Below are 20,150 nucleotides of genomic sequence, written 5' to 3'. Positions count from 1 at the left end.
TTTTTCAAGTTCTCACTTTCAATCAATTGTAAGTTTGAGGGATTTATTGTGATTTCTTTCCGCTACCATTTTTCATTGGAAAACAAAACTTGATGCTCTCTGTACAGGTGGAACACTATAGGTCTGTTCTAACACAGCGCTATAAATGTTTGTCTCTGATGAGATACAGAAATAAATAACTGTGCATTGCTCGAATACAGAAATAAGAATATTTTAGTGTTTGAATAAGTAAATAAATAAATGAAATGAAATTTGATGCAGTCTGAGGACAGCCCATGCCAGGCTCTGTGTGCCAGCGCGGAGTGTTATTCTGTGCTCATCTTTGAAAGACTGTGTTGCTTTGGAGGAATTCTGTAGAGTAACAAAAGCCAGAGGCTTGTGCCGTCACTCCAAATGTTACTGTACGTTGAGCTAGGAATACGCTATACATTCTTAACTATAATGTGTTTATTAGTGTGTTTTCATTGCCTAGCTGTACTCTTATACTACAACATTTAAGGAAAAAGTCTGATAATTCTATTGAGTAGGTCTGGTTTTGACCTTACATATACCAATTCTTACAGTAGTTGTGAATCCGTTGACTTCAGACACATTACTCCTGATTACACCAGGGTCGTCTCATAATGAGGGGCCAAGGTATTAAATGGAAATGAACCCAATAAAGCCATCAAGCTCAGACCTACTCTGTCCTCACGTGCTTGATCTGAACAATAAGAACTGGTGATTTATAAATCATGTTGTCTGTTTGCTTCTTTGTCATTTAATTCTTTTTTTTCTGTTGAATAAATGAAGATGTTCTGACCTTAACTCATCCTTTGTGAATTTGTTTGAAAAAAGCAGGATAGCTGTACCCCTTAAATGTGACTCAAGCTTTTGTTTGGAATTAGTGAGTGTCATCTTATTTTTTTTAAAGGAAACACATTTCACTTGACCTCTAGGATCTGGCAGGACTTGCTGCATCCTCTTTTTCATCACTTTATCTTCATGGCTTTTTTTTTTTTTTAATATTTTTATATATTTTCAGAAAGAAGACTGGCCAATGCACAAGCTGGAGTGTGCTGCCATGTGCGCTTTTGGACAGAACTGGAATCCCTCAGAGACTGTGAGGCTAACAGCAAGGATCCTTGCCAAACAGGTGAGCAGGAGACTAGACCTGGGAGGTATGTTCCTACTCCGGGTGCCAGGGAAGGCAGGAAAACGAAAATTTACTGACAGTAACTGTCCCTGCAAAGCACATACATACTAGCTTCCTGTGTACAGATGAGGGTAATACAGAGCATAAACAGCTGAGTGAACTGACCATCAGACCACTGCAGCAGCATCAGGGCCACCATAGTCCAGCTGGAGACTTCTGGGGGAAGACGGCAAGAGGCTAGAAAGGTTTTAAGCTGTGTAGCTATAACTTATGGTCAAGGTACTGTTGAACAAAATCTGGAAAAGTTTACTGACAGTTTCACAATGTGCATGGTGTTTCAGCCTCCATTGTGGTAGATTGGAGCTCTTGGCTACATGTGTGGGCTAGCACCAAGGCCACGCTGGTGAAGAGAAAGAAGAATGAGACTTGGTATGTATGGTTTAGTTCAGAGGAATGCTCCTAGTGCTCTCTGTCTGCGGGCACTAATGTCTTTATGAAGCAGTTGCCAGTTGTACTATTTTTCAGCTGTATCTGTGTAGCATTGTGTAGTATATAGCTCCCAGTACATCTGTGAGTCAAGGACATCTCTGGGGTATTCAAGTATAAATGTTTACGATTACTGGAGTTAACTGGTGAAAAACTGAGATTGAGAGAGAAATCTCAGACCCTTGGTCTTTGGAGAAAAAGAATATTATTAGTAAGGAAATAAGATCGCAATGTCGACCTCCGTTTCAGTGTTCCCTAACTGTATGGATACTGAGGATAACACAATCGCTTACAGGGAGGGGATGGGATTCATGAGTTTCAAGGTTATTATGCTGTGTATCTTTGTAGAGCTCTAAACTCTCTGCAAAAACAAATCCTCTTTGAAGCATATTTGTGTGATTGAGGTCTGCTTATGTGACAAGGGCAACCTGGATACCGTATGTAGTGAGGATTTTAGTGGCGTGCTGGGAAGGTAGCTGCATGTAGCTGTGTGTGTAGATGTGTGTGAGTGAGTGTATGTGTGTGTGACTTAATTAAAGTGTGGTTTAGTGGTGATCCACAAACAAAATCGAATGTTTAATGACAAAAAGTCATTGGAATAAATTTGTGCTTTTATTGCTTACAGGGAGGGGAGAGAACCCTACATGTCATATAAAAGCTAAATATGCAAACCATAGTCCCTGAACCTCAGCTGCTGGGCCACCTGCAAAGCCATATTTAATGGCCAAGATTACAAAGAAGTGGCCTTAGGCCAGCCATGGAGCATTGCTTTTGAACTCTGTCAACAGTCAGTTTATTCACTTTCCTCAAAGCGAAGCCTGTCTCCTGCCTGCTTGCTGTTGTTAGCAGCTTTCTGGGTGTCTAGAACAAAGCAAATGACATATTTAAAATACTATTCAGTTTATGTGTATAAATTTGATAGGAGTTAATCTTTGGCTGCCTAATTTAGTGTGGAGTGAATATTTCTATGGCTTTACCATTGCTGTTCATCAACTTCTGTACATTACATACAGCGTAGATTTGGCTTTGTTTTATAGGTAGGAGTTCCCAGCTTATGAATGAGTAGACAAAACTGCCAACTTAAAACATAAAAATATTTTCTTTTTTTTTTTTTTTTTTTCCTCCTTATTGATAGAAAACTCACCCTGAAAGAACACAGTCGGAGAAGCTGCTTTCTGTAAAAGAGTTTGAATCACGTAAGTAAGAAAGACTTGCAGGTAGAGGCAGTTGTCTGTATTAATGATTTGCTTTACCCCTTGGCCCCTCTCCATCAAAACCTTTCAGAGTATCCCACTCCTGTTGGAGGAAGTGAGTAAACAAAGAGAATTGTGGTTCCTCAGTTTTTGAAAGTGCAATGCTCTTATTTCTTTCTTTTTTTTTTTTTTTTGGTTGCTTGTGGGGGTGTGAAACAAAGGTGGAAACCTAGACAGAATTAATTATGTAGCATACATCCATCTCATGGCTTTTCTGGTATTAGCTGGTATTTGTTACCAGGAGGCATAAAATCAGAGACAGGACAGTTGCTTGATGGTGACAGTGACTAAGGGGCTAATTGCAGAACCCTCTGGATGTGCTTCTGTATCTGTCACTGCCAGTCAAATCTGACATGTTATATGTGACTGTGTTGAAATTCCATGTCCTAAATGCTCCAAAATAATCCAAGGAAGGAGATGAGGCAATGGCTTGCTTTTAACTGGAAGGCTACTGTTTACGTCCGGTGAGGCAGAGTTAGAAATCGAGCAACTAGGGGACTAGTAACCATCCTGGCATAGTTTTCACTGGTCTGTCGTTTCTCTTTTCAGTTCTGGGGGTAATATACAAGGAGACAATAGGTTTGTATGTTCACATTTCTCACTCTGATGGTTTCCAAAACCCTTTATAAAATGCTGAATAAATGCAGTCGTTGCTAGGACTTGAGGTGGCAAAGTAACCGAGCATAGCAAGATCACAGTCTTATTTGCTTCCTGGACAAAAGCTCCTGTCACAGCTGTTGGGATAACTGGGGACATAAGGGGAAGACTGCTAACATTCAACTTTGCCTAAGGCAAGGATAATTTTTACACATAGGTTAGTAGGATTGAGGTTGAGGAGGATGGGTAAGTGCTGAAGTAATTTCTGTATGTTTTTCTGCATTGCAGCTTGTCTTCAGTAAGTTATTAATTTGGGAGCTACAGGGCCAAAATGACTTTCTGTTGCAATGTCTCATTTGTCCTCTAGGAGCCCTTGTTTCGTTTCTGGTTTTGTTAGTAAGAATCCCTTGTTCCTTCTGCCTTCTTGACTCTCCTCATCTCATAGCACACTTTCGACATGTTCAGCAATTGCCTTGCTCTTTGCAACACCCTGCACAGGAGACGAAAAGGCACCTGGCTGTCAGTTGGAAGCTCAAAATTTCTTGTTTCTGATTTGTCTAAATTCTTATCAAATTATCCCGCTTTGTTTTCCTCATTATTTTTTATGTCTCTCGTGTCATGCATATCTGCTCTTACAAACCATTTCCACCTTCTTCTACTGTTTTACAGCCTTTTCTCTTCCTGCATGTTTTTTCTCCCCACTATTATTTTGAGTTGGAGAGGGGAAACTGATGACTTGATGGCTTTCTTAAAGCAGGAGTGAGCTGGTGGCGTTGCTACTGTGAGAGAGAGGATCAGGAAAAAAAACTTTCCAACACTCTGCTCTTGAGGAGAGAGAAGGGACCAGGAGTATATGGTTGTTCACTTAGCTTACTCTGCACGGACCAGGCAGAAAAAAGATTCAGCGGCCACAGCTTTGCTTAGAACCTGTTGTGGGCCTGAGGGTAAACGTCTGAACAAACCCATAAGGCAGGTATGCCAGGAGATTTCCACTGATGTTCCTGCTGTCTCCTATTATCCTCAGATATCTGCAACTTAAACATACCTCTGTTGATGGTCACCTTCAGCCCATGGAGACATGGGCGTTCTCAGGTAGCTCATAAGGTCACGTTAGACAGCTGAGGATAGCTACCCACAGTTGACAGGCTTCTAGAGGGCCAGGGCTGGCTGGTCTGTTTGCTAGTGTTAACAAATGCATTTTAAACTTGTAACCCTTCTCCCCAGAAAGGGAAATTTGTGTCCAGTTACCTGCTGATGTAAAGATGTTAGAAAATGCTTTATAATCCTTTGTGTTCTTGTAGTGAATGTGTGGTTTTGGCAGAAGCAGCGTTGTGTTTATGGAAGAACAGACACTTCTTGCAGTTCTTCCAAGTAGCTGTTCCTTGAGGGGTTTCTGTTTAAATCCGGGCCTGTTCTAACCTAAGTCTAGCTGCAGTTCATGGGGGAGTGTTCCTGTTACTGAAATGGAATGTATTCTTTGTCCACAGACCTTGACAAACTAGACAATGAAAAGAGAGAGCTGATTCAGAACGACATTGCTGCTCTTCATCACTTTTACTCAAAGCACTTGGAGTACCCTGACAATGCTGCCCTTGTAGTTCTCTTTGCACAAGTAAGTTGGCTAGAACACAGCCTGCTTAGATGGATAGTGTTGTAGGATTTTAGGCTTTGTGAAAGAGGATAAATGTTAACAGCAATGGAAATGGTAGCTCTTTGCTTATTTTAGGGAGAGCAGAGTGTGCTTAATGGAGAAGATCCACTTCCTTGACTAGAAGTGGCTCGACGTGCTCCATTTCAGTAGTGAGGGGAGAGACTCTTGTCTGCAGACTTTCTATGAGGTGCTTCTCAAACACTGAGGAAAAGGGGAAACAGCCTGTATTAGACTGTCAAAGTTAGGCTTCTTGTGGGCTGAGCATAGTGCAGCTGTTATTGGACTTATGGGGAGGGCTGCTGGTTTGAGACCCTGCAGAGGCAAAACCTTAATTCAGTCTTCAAACTTGTGGAAATCCAGGATGATCCTGGTCAGGTCATCATTGTGTTTGACCTTCACAGGGAGTAAACTTCAGGGAAGTAGAAAGAGCAGGCTGAAACTTTTATCTGGTGTGTGGCTTTAAAATGCAGTCAGGTAGTTTTGTCATCTAGAGAGATAAAGGAAAGGCAGGATGTCTTGTTAGATAACTTCTCAAATGTGTCACCTTTTTTTTTTTTTCCTCCCCTGCTTTTCATATGCGTCTAAATTGAATGTATTGTAGTGGATAGAATAACACACCAGCGGAATACTGAAAGATCCATTTTCTTCTTTTTCCTCCTGTACTTCAAAATAAGCTAGTTTTAAACTTAAACACCTGAGTAAAAAGTTTATTTTTTTTGAGATGGGGGCTAATGTTGACTGTTGTCGTGAAAGCTGAGATGTCAGTACCCTAGTTGGTAGAGCTGGGCACCTACAAGCAAGAAGGCATGGTTACTATTACCTTAATACAGAGGTACTGTTATTCTGTAGGGGAATGGTTCTTTAGCATGTTCAGCATTGCTCATCATCCATTGTGTTGTTTCTAATTATACATTTCCCTTCAAATAAAAGTTTTTTTTCTGTTTTGAAGACTTAACAGTTTATATTTGTCAGAAGGATACTTTAAAAACATCAGTACATAGGGTTTCTTATGGTGTTTCTGAATATTTTAGTTAGAGTGTAGCCAGAGTCCTCAAAGATTGCATTATTTTGGCTATGGTGACTTCCGCTTCATGTCCGGTCCTGGACCAACTCCACCAGATCATGGTACTTTAGCTGACTTCTATGGACTGCTAACTCCCAGATCTGATAGTCCATCCAGTCTTCTCTGTAGACATCTAATGTCACCCTCAGGTGTCACATTAAGCTCCTTCTCATCATCAGGCAACTGTGTGCCACTGTGGACATTGCAGTTTTTTGAACTAAAATCTCCAAGATTATCTGGATGCTCCTCAGAAGTGTTTTACAGAATACAGCCTTTTGAGGTTTTAGCTCCAGCATAAATCTTTCTAGAAGAAGGGGAGGCATGTCTATACTTGATGCATACAAACATGTTTCCTGGTAATTAGTTAACTTGGCTCAAAAGCAATAGTATAGATATGCTGCTGCTCCTTTGTTTTACTTCAACACTGTCTTGGGCCTCGTGTTGTCTACTTTGCTTCTCCATTCAGCATTCTTTCTCCCTGTGGCTCAGGGCAGTCGTTTCGGACTTGGATGCCTCTGACTCCTTGCTCGCTGCTTTTTGTGGGCTTTGTCTGTTCTTGTTGCTTCGCAACACAGCTAAGGTGTAATTGGTCCTTTTGAGCGGAGCAAAGATTTTTGTCCAAACCATCCTTGCCTTTCATTGCTCTCTTCTCCAGCTGTTGTCTGCTCTGTTCTGTCCCTGTGCAACATAGCTCTCAAGACTGGTGCTGTTCCTCCTCAGTCTCACCTTGTTATACTCTTCAAACAGTCTCTCTCTTGTCTCAGGTCCCAGTGTCTCATCCTTTCTTTGAAGACGTGGCATCATTTTGTGCCTCCCTTTACATGTTCTCTTTTCCACCACTGGGAACAACCTGAGCTCTAGTTTTCTTCCTGTTGTCTCTTTACTCCCTCCACGTTGCCTTTTTTAGTCGTGTTCATCTGGTGAAACCAGTGGTATCTCATCCCTTCTAATTCTTCCTCTTGTGTCATTTCTGGTATGATGCATTCAAGAAGTGGATTGTCTCTGGCTTAGTGGAGGGGAGTTGATGATAACTCAGTACATATTTTTAAATATTTCCCTGTGAATCAGAACCATCAAGCTGTTCTTCATGTCAGCCTTTGTAGCCTATGTTCTTACTTGCTGTTGATATAATCTTTACCTTCTGTTGTTTTTGTATTCAGCAATTACATTTTGGTTTTGGTTCAGGTATACTCATACATTGGCTAGTGTGTAGCATGCTCATCTTGAGAGACATGGAGCCTTTGGATGCTCCCTTGCTAAAAATAGCAGGATAAAGATCAAGTAAAGATAACAAAGATACTCCTGAGTGAATCAGATAAACAGGACACTTTCCTTACTCGTGAACTCAGCCGGAAGAGTTCATACCTGAGGAGTGCCTTTGGGAAGTATTTGTATGTTTCTAAAATCCAATCCGAGCTGCATTCCAGCTTGTGGGGCACGTCACTGTTGGTAGTGTTTGTTGGCAGCTCTTGTCCTTCCAGAACAAATACTTAGGGTGTACTTGATTGACTATTCCTGTGCCCATTGTAGCTTCAGCTGGACTTGACCATGTGACAGTAGTTGTTTTAGTGCTTTTTGGCGCTTCTGTGAACATTTTGATGATTGAAGGAAGATGTTGGTGACTGTGGAGAGGATTTTCTTTGTGTTGGTATGTGTGTGACTAGCAGTGAAAGCGGAATAAGTACTTGATTGAGGTGCATTTTTGATCACTTAAAGTCAAACAGACCACATGAAACAAAGCTGAAACTCCTGTAAGCTTCCCTTGTTTAGTGAGAATAAAAGAGGGAGAAGATTTTTAAAACCTGCTTGAGTCTATTCTGTAAGAAAGATTTGTAAACAAGCTCTTTTGATCCTGTGTCTGTTTAATTTAGGAATACACTTTCTGTCATACTCTGTCCTTTTTCTGTCCTGTCCTATTCTAGGGCCTTTTTTTAGGTTCAAGTTTTTCTCACTGCCTGTGTTGTTTTTTTAATATGTGCTTTAGCTGTAGCTGATATGTGCAAGCCTTGATGACAGATGTCGTTGTGGCAAGTCTGTGTGACATATGGTCCATTGAAGCTTTGTACTGCCCCAGCCCAGCTGAATTTGCTGCTGTTCATCCCTCCATTGCTCCTTGCGTGTGTAGTTCTGCTTTGGCCTTTTACTTGTCATAGCATAATGAAGTCTCTTTACCGTGTCAGTGTCAGGCTTTCTTTCGTGTTTGCAGTGGTCTTGTTTCGTCTGACACTTTCTAGTGCTCTTTTCAAGCCCTATTTCTCTTGGTTGGCATTCCAAGAAGCAATCCCCTAGATGTTGAGTCCTGAGCAGGTGCAAGTATTGGACTGTCAGTTCTTTAACATCCTGCACATCCCTTTGTGTAGGGACTTTGTCCTCACTTCACTTTTTGAGATGTCATTTAGCTCCCTGCGAGCACTCATGAGGTGGAAACAAAATTGTAAGCAAATTGCTGCAATTGACTTTGAAGTATGAGAATGTGACATGTGAGTGTGGAGTACTTGGCTAACTAGAAGCTGAGCTAGTCTTTCTCTTTTTCCTTAGGTTAACTGTAATGGCTTCACAATTGAAGATGAAGAACTCTCTCATTTGGGATCAGCCATATTTCCTGAGTAGGTTGATTTTAATATTTTTTTAAAATAAAAATAAATTATTTAAAAATGAACAAAGGTTCTTACGCATGTATGGAAGTAGATCTATACTGAAATAAATTAAATTTAATATTAATATTAACTTGTTTTGTTTTAAATATCTTTAATTAGCTAATAAAATATGGTCAATTATTTGCAGCAGCTTTTCTTAAAAATCAGGTAGTTTTGGTAAAAATGCATTTGTAATCTGTTTTGAAGCTTAGATTATGACCTCTATGCAGGTTGGTAGGAAACAATCACTTCCTTGGCTGGCAGGTTCTGGACAGGGACATCATATAATGATCAAAGCGAAATGAAAAGGATTGCAGGCGACTTGCTCTATTCACAACTTTCTGTTTTGGCTGGGTATAATCTTTCACCTGGTGTTCTCTGAACAGCATCCCTTCTACCTTTGTTCCTTTGCAAACAGTAAATCCCTTTCATAACTTCCTCAGATGTTTTATAAACTGTGATGCTTTATGTTGCTATGACAGTGAAAAAAAATATGTACACGCTCCTCAGCTTTACAAATAAACTGCAGATGTTAACTGCAGTTTGTGGGCGGGGGTGCACAGCTCTCTTCAGGGCTGAGGAACACTTCTTCCATTTAAGTCTGTTCTTCCCACTTAGTGTTGTAGCAAAGGAGGATATTATCTGCCCCTGTTCTTAGCAGACCCCATACTGAAAGTATTATCCCTGTCTGCTTAGGTTGGCTGCCTTGTGAGGCATAGATTACTAGTAGTTTATCTATGTGAAAGTAATCCGAAACTTAGAGATGCCCAGTTAAAGCAGGACCTGGTTTTATTAAGTGCTACATACAGACAGTAGTAGATAGTCCTTGCTTCACAGATTCTCCTTCTTCAGGCAGGTCTGTCTGAGGCCTATATTCCTGATCTATAGATTGGAAATTAAGACCTTGAAATGCCCGGGATCAGAGTCGCAGTGGAGGAGGGGAGTGTTAAACTAGGATGTTTTGGAAACACATCCAACACCATCCTTTGTAAATGCTCAGCATGCAAGAGCCAGATTTTTCCTACTTAACAGTTATGCCTGTGAGCTAAAAAGACTGAAAAGACAATTATTATTTTGCTAGATTAGAAGAGAAAGAATTGAAATTATACATTTTATCTCAAATAAGCAGCAAATTGCACTTTCTCCAAGCTTGGTAGTAAGGGGCAATACTTTTCTCTTGCACTCCAAGTTTTTGTGTAAGTGATGTGCTTGTATAACAGACAAAGATCTGTTGAGACTGTTCACATTTGCACAGAAGCCGGATAAAATTTAATGCCCATCTTAAGTTGCGATGCAGCAAATAACTTATTTTCCTGAATTTGCTTGTTTCCTTCAGGTTAAATGTGTTTCTCTTTCTCCTCTGAGGAAAGCAGTCTGAGGAAAACAGTCTGTCTATCATAGGTGCCTAAATAGGATGTTGATAGTTAAGCTATGTGACCACCCCTGTCAGCTGTACTGTAAAAATGAGAAAATAATAACCTGGCTAGTCCTGCAATAATAAGACTTTAAAATGGTAATGATTCATTAGCACAGGCGTTCTCCATGTTATTAGAGTAAGTAACAGTACAACAGATTTTCCCAAGGTTGCCTTCGTGTTCAGCCTCAGAGTACAAACAACTTACAGAGGCTGGCTCAATCTTTCAGGCTTACTTGTTTTGTAAAGTGGTGCTTAACTTTTTGCCTATTGCTTTTGGTGGTGATGGTGGAAAAGGTTTACTTTTCTACTTTTACAGTGTTGCACTGATGAACCATAGCTGTTGCCCAAATGTGATTGTCACTTACAAGGGGACCTTGGCTGAAGTTAGAGCTGTTAAAGAGATTGAGCCTGGAGAAGAGGTAAGTGCACCGTGTTTGAATGCACTCTGTATGCATGCATCCTAAAGGTAGGATCTGTTCTGCTTTTCAGGATTAATTTCAATTAGGTGACAATTTAATAAGGGGGAAGAAGGATCTCTTGTTTCTCAGAGAAGTGTAGGATGTTGCTTTGGAGAACTTGGGGTGGCTCTGGAGGGCTAAAGTGATTCTTGGAGGCCGTATCCTGTTTTGTGCTAAAACAAGAGAAGGGCACCTGCAGCAGTCACTGCGTATCTGCCAGCCTTTCTCTCAGTTTACTCATCTGTAAAATGAGGCTGAGTTTACTGATGTTTGGCTGGTGCTTTGAAATTCCAAGATCAAAGCAAATTATTACTGCTGTAATAGTTCCCAGTGTAATGGTAATGTATTGAAATTGAAGCCAGAATAAACAAGATAAACGGGTACAGATAAGTCCTCCGACTTCTGTTTGGACAGAACATCCACAAAACATGAGACTTGGTCGTATCACCTCCGCAGCGTTTGCTGGGAAGTCACAGAAGAACAAGAGTGTGTTTTTAGGTGGAGTGAAGCTGACAGTGATGAATAAAAGTCTGTGAAATTGAGTAAGGCTCTGGGTTTACCTTGAAACTTTCTCAGTCAAACAATGAACTTGGCAGGGAGTCTTCAGCAGCAGAGCTGCTTTTTGCTTTAAAAAAAGAAAAAAGATGTTAAACAGAGTTGAGGATGATGTTCAAATATCTGCAGGGGATGAAGATGTGAAACATTCTGGGGATGGAGTTTGCATAGAGTTTCAGTGGCTCATTTGTTAATGTTAGTTTAGCAGGCAAAGTTAATGCTTATCAAAATAAGTTCAGATTTGATTTTGGTAACTCCTACTGCTTTCTTAAGTATGTGATACCAGTTTTGAAGAAGGGGAGAGCGGGTATTTTTGTGGATTACAGCTGTTCACCGTTGTGAACAAAATGAGTTTAGTTGCTGAAGCCAAGGGTGAATTACTCAGGTGAGGAACTTCTTTTTATGCCATTTACTAACAGTGATTTGTCTGTGATGTTGGCAGTCACTGCAAATGCCTTGTGGTAATGAACAAGGACTGATTCTGGTTTCGGAATTTTACTGTGAAATCCTGGACATTTTCAGCATTTTTGGGGAGGGGTTACTGTGAGAGGTAGAGATGTGGAGTATTTATCTTACTTAGCATCTTATTTTGATTAAGTTGTGTCTTAGACGCAACATCAGTTCTCCAGGGTCTCAGGGCGTTTTTTTCATTTGCTTTTCTAACGCTTTAGGATTTTTTTAAAATGTGAGCTCGTGGTTTTGCTTGGGCTCTGTGCAGTCTTATGGCCTGTGTCTCCATCTTCAGGTTCAATGTAGCCATTGCATCGCAACATTTTTAAAGTTTTTGCTGTGCTTCCTGCATTTTTGCATGGTATGAAAATAAGGAATGGAGGAGAGGAGTGTGAGGGAATGTGAGATCACACAGAGTAAGAAGAAGAACACTTACTGTATGAAATGACATGTACATTTACTTTCAAGAAGAAAGAAACCTTAAGCATAAAGGCCAAGCAAAACATTTCAAATACCTATAATGAGGAAGTGGAACTAAAGCTGTTCCTGGGTCTGCACAATGATCAACTGTGCTGTGCATATTACGTGTTTCTTGGGAGATATCTCATTTTAACAACAGAGCATTAAAGCTAGTTGCAGGAGTTCTTTTCTGAAGACAATTGAAGTAGAGGAAAACTTAAGAATAGTGTATGTGAAGGGCCTTTAAAATGTTCAAAAGCAGGTTTTCTTTGCTTTAAAATATTGCTGCTGAAGTAAATCTGATATTCAGTCTGCTAGAACTGGAGCACTGAGCCTCTCTTTTTTTTTTTTTTTTTTTTTTTTTTTTTTTTCCCAGAGATATAAAGGTCTTGTCCTGAGTTTCTAAAGCTACTAGAGATTGCTGTTGCCCCAATTTTTGTAGGTTTTCAGAAAGAAAAATTTGAGATTCCAGCCTCCAAAAAAACAGGCCACTGTAATTTATCCTAGGCTGGATACCTGAAATCATTATTTGACTTCTGAAAAGTAGGCATCTCTTTGTAGTCTGACAGGAGCCTGAGATTTATGCTGTGATAATTTGCTTATCCACACCTGAATCTTGCTGTCCTGGTCTTAAGCCAGGGTAATATTTGAGGGAAATTCCATAGTGACTAGGAAGGGAAACGCTTCTCTGTCAGATTGCATTCACAAATGGCAGCTCCTGATGCTGCCGAGAGGCTTGGAATCTGAGGGAACAGGCAGGTGAGGTGGCTGCAAGGATCCACAAGTTGCACGAATATTTAGTTGTCATACTACATGTACCAGAACTGGTGGTGATAAATATGTATAGTTACACTGCTTTTCACTGATTGCTGTGTTTTTGTCATATAGGTTTTTACCAGCTATATTGACCTGTTGTATCCCACAGAAGACAGAAATGACCGGTTAAGAGACTCGTATTTCTTTAATTGTGATTGCAAGGAGTGCATTACGAAGGAAAAGGTAATAAAATCAATGTGAAATATGCTTCTGACTGTCAAGGCACCTACTCAGGTCCTTAGATGTAATATTCTCTCTGGTTTAATTGTGTCTTGGAAAGTAGGATAACAGCGGGGGGATGGTTTTGTTTTTCTGTCTAGAAGACTTTCTGATACTCATTCTTTCCACTGCAGTCACGACACATCAGGAAATTTCCTGATAGAGGCCTATATAAAGTTGAGCTACAAAGCAAATATGAAAACTTTGTTAAAAGTAGGTAATTATACTGTGCCTGTGCTACTTGGCCAAAATCATTTAGCTCAGAACTCATTTTTTGATAACTGCATGTTTTCTACCAACTCCCAGCAAGTGATGGTTTGGAGACCCAGCAGAATCTGCAAAACGGGCTTTCCTGCAGTGGCATCACATTGGTCTTCTCAGACAGGACGGTCCTGGGTCACAGCCCCTCATGATGTGCAGGCCAGATTTATGTTCATTAGTCATCTTCTGGTGCCCTTGAGAGGACCAAGGCAGACATCTGGAACAGTGTTCCTTAAAACAAGGTGTTAGTTATTATGAAGAAAAGCACTTAGTTTGGGAGAAAGGTACCCAGACCCAACAGATACTGAAACAACAGTGCCTGTGCAACCCTTTGGACCTCCTTCACTGGAGTTCCTAGGAGAACTGAGCTTTGTGTGGCTGATCTATCATTTCAGCCAAGATCAGTCTGGCTGGTATAATCTGATCCTTAAATTCCAAATAATTTGTCCCCCCATTTTCACAGAAGTGTCCTTTTAAGAGCTGCTTCCCAAACTGAGCAGACAACCATCTGCTTCTTTTAAGTGGTGTCATCTTTTGTAACTTTTTTTCCAAATATTCTTGTTTGAGGCCATCTGTTGATACCGTAGTTGTGTTTTTTCCCCACAGTTACCTTGCTAATTTTGCCACCGAGTTTAACAAAGCCAGGACTTCATCTGTGATTTCCAACAACGTGCTACTCTTGGAATCACCTGTCACTCAGCCTCCTCCAGCTCTGGAAAGAGTCCCCTTTAGCCCTCTCAACTGCCAGATGAAATAATAAAGGAAAAAGAAATCTAGCAACAATGTGAGGCTTAAACAGCAAAAGATTGTCTCCAGATTGCAGCTGACTCTTCATGAAGCAGTAGATTAGATAGAAAGATAAGAGTAAGTGGAGCGGTCCAGTGGAAATAAAAAAATATGTGGAAATGTGGTTTTGTTTGTAGATATGAAGGATCCTTTTCTGTATTTAATATCATCTCATTTTCTACTGAGCTGTCACTTGGTGGTAGGCCTAAGCTATTTGGGCTTTTCTAGCCTTGAAACTCATTTTGTTTTAATCCCTAATCTCTTGGAAGCAGTGAAATTTCCTATGTAAACCTGCTTTCGTCACAAAATTGAAAAGCTCTTGGATCTTTCAAAAGAAAGGGACTTCATGGAAGTAGAGAATGGCAGATGAACTGGAAGGTACAGAGGATTCTAGGATTCTCAGCCAAGGCTTTAGAGAAAAATTGCAGGTGCACATTCTACCTTTTGTTTTTACATTCTTTGAAGAGCTTAAGTTCCCATCTGTGTCTTTTTATTAGAGTAATTTTGTGTAGCAGGTGCACCTTTATTTGTAGGACTCGGAACTGCATTTATAATGTCCGTTGTGTTTCCTTCAGGATAAAGAGAAACTGGAAATCCGCAAGCTAAATGATCCTCCATCAGCAGAGACGGTACGGGACATGATCAAATATGCCAGGAACGTGATTGAGGAATTCAGGCGAGCCAAACACTACAAATATATCCTTTGTCTCACCTTGACTCCATTGTCTTGGTGTGTGACCTAAAAATCTTACCTGCTGGATTACTTCAGAGGTACCTGCAGGAGAAATACTATGACCATAAGAAGTTAAACTTACCTCTGTACCTCTGTTCTCTTTGTGTCTGAGGAGTTGTCCCTGAAGACAAGGGGCAGTTTAACATTGCAAGTGTGGGACTGTGAGACCCTGTGTTTGTTCCTTTCTCTGTGGTTCTCAGTTTCTGAGCGCAGCATGTGGCTGTCTCCACACAGCAAGCCAGAGACTAGAGCGAGCGTAGGTGTGTGCTTGTGTTAGTCTACTGTGAAATTGCTGGATTTGGAGAGGCTGCCCGTGAGGCTGCAGCTATTGCTGACGGTCACAAGCCTACCTGTTGTTATCAGTGCTGTGACGCAGACGAAAATGTGAGGTTCATTGGGCCAGAAGCAGAGCAGGCTGTCTCATGCCTGATTCCGTACCTACGAATCTCACTTCCATTTGTTTTGTCACATTGCTGGTGTGGTGGTGATTCAGGAAAGCTGCTTTTTTTTAATTGTTTTTTAAATCTGAAAGCTAGTTTTGTAGAATATCTGAGTAAGAGGGGAAATAATCTCATGAGCAGAATACCTCTCGAGTATGGAATACTTGTCAGAGTAGCTCTGGGATTGTAGCAAAAATGCTTTGGTGCCATTTGAGGGAAAAAAGGACTTCTCGGGACCATTCTGAACAAGTTGTAAGTCAATTATTTGGCATTACCAGGTAGTTGTCTAATGAGAGGCCATCTGTTTATTGAGTTCCTTGACTTCTTCATACCTCCTAGTGAATTACTGGAGATCTGTGAACTCAGCCTGGAGAAGATGGGTGCAGTGTTTGAGGACAGTAATGTTTATATGTTACATATGATGTATCAGGCCATGGGTGTCTGTCTCTATGTGCAGGACTGGGAAGGTGCACTGCGTTATGGGCAAAAAATTATCAGACCATACAGGTAAATATGAGACACTCTGTTGTTTTGGTTTTTTGGGGGTTTTTTTTGGTGGTTTTTTTTTTGGTTGGTTGGTTTTTTTTGTTTTTTTTTTTTAGTGCGCTAATTCAGTAGTCTGAATAATTAAGACAAGTTTGGGCAGAGATCACTTCTCTCAGTATGTGTTGTATAAACACACTACCTGTGACATCACTACTCGAAAAGGAATGTTTAAATGCTGGGACAGATTTTATTACTGTCAAAATGTGATCTGCAATGTATAGCAGAAGGCGCCTCTGAAATCCTTGCTTTGAGTTCTCAAAATAAGTTTCTACCCCCTTGGATACTGTGCTAGTTCTGCTTAGCTAGTTAATAATGATTTTTTTAATATCCTAATACTTTGCTAAAGCAGAGCTTCGAATTGCATTTGCAGTCAATATTCTGTATAAGGTCATAGTGGCAAAGCCACAGTTGCTGTCAGCCTCCCGCCCTCTCGGTCCTTTCTCTCTGCAGTAGCACAGTGCTGATGGTTGCAGGAGAGCAGAGCCCTGTTCCAGGGCTGGGGCTGAGCAGCAGAGGGAGCTGGAGCCGAGCTGAGCTCCAGCACTGGGAGGCTGTGGGTGCCCTGATGTTTCTGATCCCCACCGCCCTAGAGCTGGAGGCGTGGGAGAATGTGCAGGCTGAAGCCTTGTGTGGGGCAAAGCAGCACACAGCCTCTGCAGGAAAAAATCTATACTCTCTCTGATAATTTTTTTTCTGCATTTCTACAGTAGTGATCTCGTTCTTAGAGCCAGCCCGTTATGCACTGTATCTGATCCTGCCATGAATCTCCCAAGCAGATTCTCCTCTTGAGACGTGACTTTCTTGCCAGCTGGGGGGAGTGCAAGTAAAGGCTCCTTTTGGAGCAGATGCCAACGTAAAGTCACAGATCACTTGGCAGAGAGCAGCGATACAAAGAAAGAGCCAACATTCTCCCCCTGGGGGCTCAGTACTATTTATCTTCCCTGGGACTTGCCCAGCTCCTCTGGCTTGGAGCCTGGCATTCCAGGTCAGCTCTGCTCAGTGTGTGTGAGTACAGTGAGTACAGTCTCAGTGTGTGTGAGTACAGAATGGCGTGTGTGCTGTGAGCACTGCCGAGAGCCCCTCGCTTTCCGTTAAAGACCAACTATTGTGGAATAGGCAGGGTTACTTCTGCGATTGTAGGGTGGCTCCAGAAACTCGTAACAATGCAGTCTCTTTCTGTAGCTGGCTAGATTAGAGCTAGTGGCAGAAGGTCGTTGCCATCTGACAGCTGTTCAGAGGCATATGGTAGTTTCAGTTCAATTCCCAATTGTTAGGCGTCCCCATCCCAGACACAATTGGCACTGACTCTTGGCAGTCACGGCAGAGGGGATGAGCCGTGAATGGGCAGGGGCAACGAGAGGCAGCTTCTTGCCCCCTGAGAGGGGGATGGAGGCTGGGAAAGTGCTACGAAACTGCTGGGTTTGATAAAGCTGAATTTCTTTCTCTCTTGCAGTAAACATTATCCCTTCTACTCGCTGAACGTTGCCTCCATGTGGCTGAAATTAGGGAGACTGTATATGGCGCTGGAGAACAGAACGGCTGGAGTTAAAGCCCTGAAGAGGGTATTTATTTCCTGGTTTCTTCACTAATAACACCGGTTCAGACACGGGATCATTGAAACACTATGTGCTTCTCTGTCAGTAAGACTGGCTTGATAGGGAATGCACCATGTGTTAATATGTTTGGTTACTGGATTTTTGGCTCAGTTTTGATTTTTCCAAAGATGCAGTGTAGGTCTGTTCTCTCATACAAGGGGTCTTACCTTTTCACGGTGGATTTCTACTGCAGCAGCTGGAGTGAGCATTATGCTTCGACATTTGCTGTACATTCTTCACCCAGCTAGAGCTGTACTAGTGTCAGTGAAGCAGAACTCTAGCCTCTCCTCACTTGCTAGGTAAGGACAGAAAAAATACTTGGCTCTTACAAAAGACACATAGTGTTTCATTGAAGTCTGCGATTTCTATATTCAAGTTAAACTAGGCATGCTTTGGTGGTTGGTTGTTCTGCAACCAATTGATTTTTAAATAGGTGAAGGGAATTCAATGCATATGGTAATGCTGAAATTGGCAAATAGAGCATTTGGTTTTACATTTTTCTTCACCTCTTTTTATTAGCCTATTCCTTATTCTTTAGTTTTTTATTATTCTGTTTTTATTAGTCTGAACCATGTTTCTTTACTTTCTTCCCCTATTGTTGTTGGACAGAGGTTTATTTTAGTTTCTTAAGCATCAGTGACTACTGTAGCATATAATGGCTTGGTGTGGAATGTAACTTTTTTTTTTTTTTAATTCCTTTTTAGATGCTGGCAGGTTTTTAGCCAGCAATAACAGAGCCATCCAGCCATGATGAAAGATACTAGAAGAATATATGCTCTAAAATTTAACTGTTACCTAGTTTAAAATTAGGATAGGTTTTCCTTCACTGTGGTGTTAAAGCTTTGACTAAACCTGGGATTTGTGCCAGTAGGAACATGGGATGGGGGGCTGGGAACTGTAGGTAGAGCTGTTGGCATAGCTAGCTTCCTAACACAAACATTTTCTAATGACTCACTTCCAAAAGCTGCCTGCAGGAACTGCCCAAAGTTATCCCAGCCCCTGATGTTTGGGATTTAGTGGAAAAACAACAAAGCTATTGTTCTCTGCCAGTTTGCAAGGAGCTCATCCAGAAGGCCTTCCTTTCTTCTTTTGAGCAAGAGGGGGAACAGAGTAATTTCTCACTGCTGCTGGGGTGGAACCAAAGGCTCTTGTTGTACTGACCTGACAAATCTAAGAGCATAATTTTCTCCAGGAGAAAATGGCTAAATGCTCTCAGGGCTAGGATGCTGCAATTCCTTGCTTTAACGTGGCACTGAGGTCTTTAAATATTCTCAGATTTACTGCAAACTTGCTGCTTTCAGTCCTATCTAATCTACTGCTGCCTTATATTATATCCATTTGGGGCCACTGCTGTGCTTTTTTCAAGTAGAAATCTTGCCTCTACACCCACTCTCCAGTGCAGTGTGGACAGTGGCAGGGAAGTGCAACTCCGCGTGTTTGGTGCCCGAAACGTTCACTCTTAGGACAAGAGCAGGCCGTAGGTGAAACGGCAGGGAGGGAGTTGGGCATAGCAGCATCTGACTGAGTCCGGTAAGATCTTGCTTTCATCTCAGTGGTTGCTTCAGCAATTGCTTCCTTGGTAAAGCATTGGTAGCCCCTGGAACCATTAGAGGGGTTACAGAGTCAAGTCTGAAATGCCATAAGGTAACAACTTCTGCGATAGGCCTGCTCGTCAGTCTGACAGCTGAAGGATAAATTGATAGGAACAGAGCTTCGTCTGATACTGGTTAAGTCCTCTGCCAGAATATTCCCCACTCCACGTGCAGTTTTCTGTCCTGGAGCTGGTTGCATTCAAAGTAGTTTTGTCAGGAATATAATTTTGAAAGGTGCTTTGGGATCCTTTAAGATGAAAGATGTATTCTCTGAATGTAAAACCTTTATTACTTAGTTTTGAATTTCATTTTATTTCCTACTGGGTTTATGACTACAAGGGGACAAAAAGTAGCTGGAGGTGTCAGGCTGTTTCAAACCTCTAAAGAGAATATTTATAGCCTGGTGTTATATATGAATCAATTGTGTGAATATTTTTTTCTTTTCATAGGCAATTGCTATCATGGAGGTAGCACACGGGAAAGATCATCCATACATTTCAGAGATCAAAAAGGAATTAGAGGACCACTGAGCCTTTGAATCTATGCAATCCTTCAAACCTTTATTTAAAAAGCCTTGTTACGGAAACCTTCAGGAGAGCTTTGAAAAGCGGTAGAGTATGAACACAGTTCTGTCCTATAATTGGAATGACAAACACACTTAAGCCTTGCCACTGTTCCTAGCTTCCACACATCTACAATTGACTCCCCCCTCCCCAGCTTTTTTTTTTTTTTTAAAGGAAGCATCCATGGTTTCTTAAAGGTTATACCTTTTGACAGCTCATGTGCAAAAATGGCCATTTTTTTTTTCTTTATGGATTTTAGCCTGTATCTTATTTGTACAGAGTGAATAAAGTGGTCTTGACTCCTCGTGATTCCACTTGTATGCTTACCTGAGTGCAATAGTTTTGTGACATCTACATTTGCCTAAGTTGTTCCATTTAATGTGACAAATTAATTAGCAAAAGCTGTACTTTTTTTTGTTTGGTTTAGTATCCAGTGCCT

General features: G+C 41.2%; 1 protein-coding gene across 1 annotated transcript in view; it reads left to right on the top strand.

Annotated features, from left to right (window-relative positions):
• Positions 1-20,020, top strand: part of SMYD2 (SET and MYND domain containing 2) — a 29,497-nt gene extending 9,477 nt beyond the window's left edge. Inside the window, exons 3-12 of the mRNA XM_086745708.1 lie at positions 1,025-1,135; positions 2,757-2,817; positions 4,959-5,083; positions 8,724-8,791; positions 10,555-10,657; positions 13,049-13,159; positions 14,818-14,938; positions 15,748-15,922; positions 17,415-17,523; positions 19,598-20,020. Of these exons, the coding sequence (XP_086601834.1) occupies positions 1,025-1,135; positions 2,757-2,817; positions 4,959-5,083; positions 8,724-8,791; positions 10,555-10,657; positions 13,049-13,159; positions 14,818-14,938; positions 15,748-15,922; positions 17,415-17,523; positions 19,598-19,678 (1,065 nt within the window). The 3' untranslated portion in view covers positions 19,679-20,020. The remainder of the gene's footprint in view (positions 1-1,024; positions 1,136-2,756; positions 2,818-4,958; positions 5,084-8,723; positions 8,792-10,554; positions 10,658-13,048; positions 13,160-14,817; positions 14,939-15,747; positions 15,923-17,414; positions 17,524-19,597) is intronic.
• The last annotated feature ends 130 nt before the right edge of the window (positions 20,021-20,150 follow it).

Source organism: Chlamydotis macqueenii, chromosome 3 (assembly GCF_036417535.1).
Source record: "Chlamydotis macqueenii isolate bChlMac1 chromosome 3, bChlMac1.mat, whole genome shotgun sequence".
NCBI lineage: Eukaryota > Metazoa > Chordata > Aves > Otidiformes > Otididae > Chlamydotis > Chlamydotis macqueenii.
The sequence above is the reverse complement of the archived record's forward strand: the minus strand, read 5'-3'. Positions and strand labels throughout refer to the sequence as shown.